This window comes from Cariama cristata, unplaced genomic scaffold (genome assembly GCF_000690535.1).
Source record: "Cariama cristata isolate BGI_N322 unplaced genomic scaffold, ASM69053v1 scaffold15582, whole genome shotgun sequence".
Lineage (NCBI taxonomy): Eukaryota > Metazoa > Chordata > Aves > Cariamiformes > Cariamidae > Cariama > Cariama cristata.
Genome location: NW_009602258.1, coordinates 1,440 through 7,415, shown reverse-complemented (window position 1 = coordinate 7,415; position 5,976 = coordinate 1,440). Strand labels below are relative to the sequence as shown.

General features: G+C 48.8%; 1 protein-coding gene across 1 annotated transcript in view; it reads right to left on the bottom strand.

The window, feature by feature from the left end:
- The window catches only part of CACNA1S (calcium channel, voltage-dependent, L type, alpha 1S subunit), a gene marked incomplete at its 5' end in the record, with an annotated part of 42,985 nt that extends 38,368 nt beyond the window's left edge, over window positions 1-4,617 (bottom strand). Inside the window, one exon of the mRNA XM_009694690.1 lies at window positions 4,512-4,617. Coding sequence (XP_009692992.1) covers window positions 4,512-4,617 — 106 coding nt within the window. The remainder of the gene's footprint in view (window positions 1-4,511) is intronic.
- Window positions 4,618-5,976: the final 1,359 nt, after the last annotated feature.

The following is a 5,976-nucleotide window of genomic DNA, read 5'->3' as shown; positions in this document are numbered from 1 at the left end:
CTGAGGGTTGTCCCCGGACTAAACGCCCTAGGTCTGCTTGGTTTGAAAAGGTTTTGTTGGGTGCTATCACCTCAGTCAGCAAAACCATGGACAGGAGAATGATTTGGACACTGTATGGATAAGGGCTCAGCTGACACCTGTCAGACCCAGGCTGTGGAGAGCCCAACTAGAAGAGAAATCCAGAGGAGTTGTAGCTAATTCACCCTTCTGTAGACCTGGCAGCAGAGGGTCAGCAAGGTCCCTTCAGAGGAAGCCTTGCTGTGGAGCTGGGGACCACGGGGCATCCTGCTTGACCGAGCAGGCTCTGGAAGCTGCTGTATTTTTACTGGTTTTCAGGATAAGTTGTCAGCTCTGCCAGCCAAACTGGAGGGTGAGAGCTGTGCACCAGCAATGGGCAGCAAAAGTCACAGCTGGCATCTGTGCAAAGGGGAGGTGAAATCCTCTCACCAGTTCTGTACACGAGGGAAGGAGCTTGAAAGAGGGCAACTTGTGATGGCAGGGCTGTATATGAAAAGGCTCCCGGGGTGGCCAAGCACCCATGAGTAGGGGAAGGAAGGGACAGCAACCGGGAGATCAGAGGGGTCTGGCTCAGCTGCCTACCCAAAACCCCAGGCTGAGCCATGGAGTTTGCCAGGCTTGCCAAGTCACGAGCTGGGCAGGGTGTTAGCCCTTCACAGTGGCTCCAACCCAGACTGAAGGGGAGGACTGAGGCAGGGGAAGCTCATACAAGCTGCATCTTTATGTGCTTCCCTCAAGATACTGGGTAAAAAAGCAACAGTGGTTTCTGAAGTCCCATGCACCAAGTCTCTCCACGGAGATGTGCCGGCATGTTCTCACAGCTATTATAGGACTCCAGGAAAGCCACATGTAATCAGGACTTACCAGCAGTAAGTGACTCATGCCAGCCTCAAGGGACAGGCACCGGACAGCAGCTACTCGTTCTTCAATGCCAGCACTGGACCAGCAATCTCCACTCAAGGACTGCTAGACATGAGTCAGCTACCCAAACGTAGCTCTTCTCAGTGCTACTGGAGATGCCCTGGGCTACATGAGACAGACCTGGGGTGGCAGATGTTACATAGGACCCACAAGGAAGTCACCCCCCTCCAGAGCAGCAGATGGAGGTCTGGGACACCTGCAACAGCATCAGATGCCATATTCCTGTAGTTGAATTGTGCCTGGGGTTGTGTTCAGGCTTTAAAACACAGGGGTCCCCTGATCCCTGTGGCTGAAATACAACCCAAAATGGCGAGATTTTCAGAAGCATGCCCCTTCCTTTCTACCTAAACGTAAAGCCATTATCTGTGATACTAACAGAGTGCCTACACATAGACCTGTGTTACTAAGAGTGTCTTCTGTATAGCCTGAGCTCCAGCTCTGTCCCCCACTCACCAGGCCCCACATTCTACCTGATAGGCTTACAAAGCACATGAGACTGCTTTTGGATGCTCTGAAATGGCGGTCTCCCTCTGAGCAGTCACTCTTGGGCCCAATTAGTGGGGAAAAATAGGTACTTTAGTGTGTGCAGCACATCAAACACCACCCACCAGAAGTACAGGAGGAGACCAACTGCCCTAGGAGACAAACTCTACTCTAAATTTGCCTTTATTTCTCCGTTGACCATAAGCAGAGTCTAGGCAGTCAGGTTACATGCACACATCTGTATTTTCTTGGGTGAAGGCGAATCCCCTTTAATAACATGCCTTGCTAAACACATTTCTGAATTTGCTTGCTCCTGGAGCAAGGCTTCTAGTGAAAGACAAACAGATTCAGAGCTCACTCACAATTTGGAAACTCAAGTCAAAGTGAAAATAAATGCTGTGAATTTTTGATTGAGTTGAAAAGTCAAAATAATTTCATCAAGGCCAAAGGAGATATTTTGATTTCATTAGAATTAGACAAAATTAGACAAAAACAGCATTACAAAAAACATCTTCTGGATCAGAAGAAATCTAATCTAAAAATAATAATGAAATACATTTAATTTCAACAACTGTATTTCATCCAGGATAAAGCAAAATGGGCTCATAGAAGATTTATGGGTTATTAAATACATTGTTTTTCACCCCTCAAAAAGAGTTCTGCTTAACAAAGTTTCCATGAGACTAATTCTAAATCTAGTGTAAACTCTGCGCAAATCTTCCCCAGCTGGTCCTGGAAAGATAGTCACAAGCGTGGCTGCTCTCCAGATTTTCCAACCTTGCGGGAAGACAGTGGCAGCAGAGGCCTCCCAGGAGATCCTCCCTTGCCCAGATTTTCCTAGCTGGAAACCCTCAGCTTTAGATGCAGGGATCCCCTGCAGGGATGCAGGAGGCTTCTCTGAAAGAAGCTTGAGCTGGATAGGCTTCTGCACACCCGTTAGCAGTGAGGTCTGATGAGAGTGAGCCTCGATCCTGCCTCCACAAACAATGTGGGGCGATGTCCTCACTGCTCTGACCTAGTTTCACCTCACACGTTTTGCCTCCTCAACAATTTCAAGGTCTTTAGATAAACTCACTCCTCTCCAGAGAGGACTAGGCAATGATAAGAGACAATTTAAAAAGTGACACAGAGAGATTAAGTGCAATGCAGCATCTCTGTTGCAGAAAAAAGCCTTCAACAAGCATTTGTTGCACTACCTGTGGGCCCCGTGCAGACCACAGCCTGATACCCAAGGTGATGGGGGTCTGTCTCAGCTCTTAGCTGGGATTGCTCCTATAAAGCCACCAGAACATGATGACCCAGGGACACGCTGACCCGGGATGAAAGAACAGAAGCCTGGCACTGCCGGGCTCCTGATACAGAGGGCTGTTGGCATGGCAACAGGCTGAAAAATCCCCCAATAGGATATAGCATAAGTAATCTAATGTACAATAAATACCAGGCTGAAAAATCCCCCAATAGGATATAGTATAAGTAATCTAATATATTATAAATATACATAGATGAAATTTCATTTATACATGACATGACTCAGTACATGCCTGCCTGCTTCCCATTAATGGGAAAGGCTGTTGGTCCTTCTCAGGCAACATCAGTCCCTGCCCAGGAGCACTACGAGGCAGGTTGCTGCCGGGATGTCCCCCTGTCATGCCACACTGCCACATGCTGCTGGGCTTTCTCCAATTCTGCCCTCATAGGCGTCCGGGTTCAGCCAAATCCCAAACGCCCTCCCAGTGGGAAGCCCCCATCCCTGCTGTCCCCACCTCCTGCTTTCCATGCTCAATCTGCCCCGGTTTTGCTTTGCTTCTTTAATCTCTCAGCTGAGGTAACTGCACCTTTCAAATCCTGTTATGCCCCCTCCGCCAGGGAAGAAACGTCTTGAGCTTAAGTCTGCCCTGATCTCACGGATGTTAGAGAAGATGGCCAGACGGTGCACCATGAGGCTGAATGAACACCCCAGGAATTAACTCTCTGTGGGTATTTTTAATTCCCCTCCTCTGTGGACCTATCTTGGTTTTATTTTTAAAAGACATAATAACACATTGACAGTAGTCACCCTTTTTCTTCTTTTCCCAGGGAAATGAGAAGTAAACACTATCCTCACCTCCACTAAAAGCCTGTTGGGAGGGAAACAGACAAAAGCAGTTCAAGGAACTAAAAACTGCACAAGTAAAACCTTACTTTGTATTCTGTATCTCAGACTCTTTGATTGCTTTAATCCCTGCAGATTCTCTAAGGAACAGGCAAAAAACAGAGAGGTGCTTTTTTAAGTCACAAGTTGCCAGCAACACCTGCACACAATACACTCTACCCCAACACTGAGAGGTCCTGAAATTAGCAGAAGAGAACATTTCATTAAAAAAGGGCGTATTTAGATGCTTTGATTCAGTCGCCAAACTCAGACTCTCAATGGAAATCAACGTGGATTGAACCACAACGGGGATCTGAAGAGAGGAAAGGGGTGGCAAATTAAAACCAGTATAAACTCCTGATTTGGATCGCATCAAAACATCTTACTCCAGGCAAAATGGAGGGACTGGGAAAAAAAAAACACAACAAAAAACACACACAAAAAAACCCAGAACCACTGATTGAAAAGAAGCAACCTCTCTGCTTGAGATGGGTTTTTTTCTCCTCTTAAATAAAAAGTACCAAGATTAAAATACAGTTTTGAAATGAAAGGTCAGAAAATTTTATTCCAAAAATGCTGAAACAAAACATTTGAGCCTTTCTGGAACAGGATGCTTCCTTCTGGAAGTGTCATGATAAAAAACTGAGGGAATTTGTTCTTTTTTTGGCACCAATTAGGCTTCCTTCCCGTATACCCCACACACCAATCTGCTGCCTTTGATCTCAACCTAGGAGGGGTGGTTTCAGCCCCTCTGAAAACCCATTTTGCAGCGCTTTCTTCACCACTTGGCCTCCCTCTGACCTTGCAGCAGCTCTCGCTGGACCGATGATGCCTGACTGCACCCCACAGGGCAGCAGCAGATGCCCCCACTACAGGTACTACTGTCTTGCACCCACGCCACACTGAGTGACCAGCTCCGCAGAGCTCTCGAAGCCGAGTGGGAAGAGCTCTGCCTTACCAGGCTGGAGTTGGCAACGTTGGTGTCATCCTCAGGCATCGGCAGGTAGATGGCCAGTGCAACACAGTTGGCAAAGATGGTCAGGAGGATGATGATCTCAAAAGGTCTGAGAGGAAGTGTTAAGAAGTGGAGACAAACAAAAAAGCAGGTACGGTCCTGCCCCTACCCTGTCCTGTCTGGGTATGTGTGGGGAAATCCCACTGGCTATGGGGAAACAACCTCCCACTGGGGCAGAGTACCACAGAGAGCAGTCAGACTTCACCCTCTGCACATCCTCAGTTGCTGCCCATTTCTTGGGTCCCCAGGGAGGGAGGGAATGGGCCAGGATGAGATGCAGGGCCTGGACACTCAGCACCTGGCTTCTGGAGAGAGGCAGCTTTGGCACAGAACGTATGGGGAGGGGAAACAAATTAAAAGGCTGCAGTGGAGGAATAACAAAGCGATGGGAGAGCTGGTAGTTTCCCCTTCTCATCCTTCAGTGCATCATCCTGAAGGGTCAGGACCTTCCTGCACAATGTACACACTTCACCAAAGCATCACCATTCGGAGTGTGCTGGCCCTGGCTCCCTCTGTACTCAGCATCCCTGAGGGAGATGCTGTTGGGCAGATTGCAGGTGGGTTGTGCCTCCCTTACTAGAAGGTATCTAGGGGAAAGACAGCTCAGCCAGGGTCTCTTCTAGCAGAACATCCAGCTGCTAACATCCCTAGGTGTCCTACAGCCTCAGCGCTCCAGTGCAGGCAGTGCTCCTGTGACTATCCCCAGGAGTGCCACGGGCTGGGAGAAACCAGAGTGCTCAGCCTGAGCTCTGTCCCACTCCCTAGAAGATGGAATTATGCTATTTGGGCCCTGTGACATCTCTGAAGAAAAAGGGTGACTTGCGATTTCCCCTTGAAGGCCCTAGGACAGGCACTTGGTCACTCCCAGGCTCCTGCTGCTGTCACTGCTCTGCTGGGACATTGAAACCTCATGGTCAACCTTCAGCTATCACATTCCTGAAGCCCCAAAAGAGCTCAAACTCTGGCTCTAGGACCTCGTCCACAGCCAGGCCCTCACCCCAGGGACCCCACTCTCTGTTCCTCCCAGCACAGTCCGAACCCGTCGCCCTGAGGTACCCTGGGAGTGTAGCAGACATCTGGTTAGAAGAAGAGAGCTATCATCTATGCTGGTCATGTCCAGGCCCTGCTGCAGCTCCGTAGTGCTTGTGCCTAGCCACAGCACCATGCAGCTATGCACATACTGAAAATCAAAGGCGTCTTTTCCACTCATCTAGTGGTCTTGTGCTGCCAGAAGACAGCTGAGTGCAGCATGACACAAAAACCTCCAGGAAACATTTTTGGCTGCAATGCCAATCTCAAAGGTTCCTGGTCAATAATGTTTCTTGATGAGTACATCTCAGTTGCCCCTGATCCACTCGCCTTGCCTGTACCCCTGGAAGCCACTGAAACTAAAAGCAGATGGTGGAAA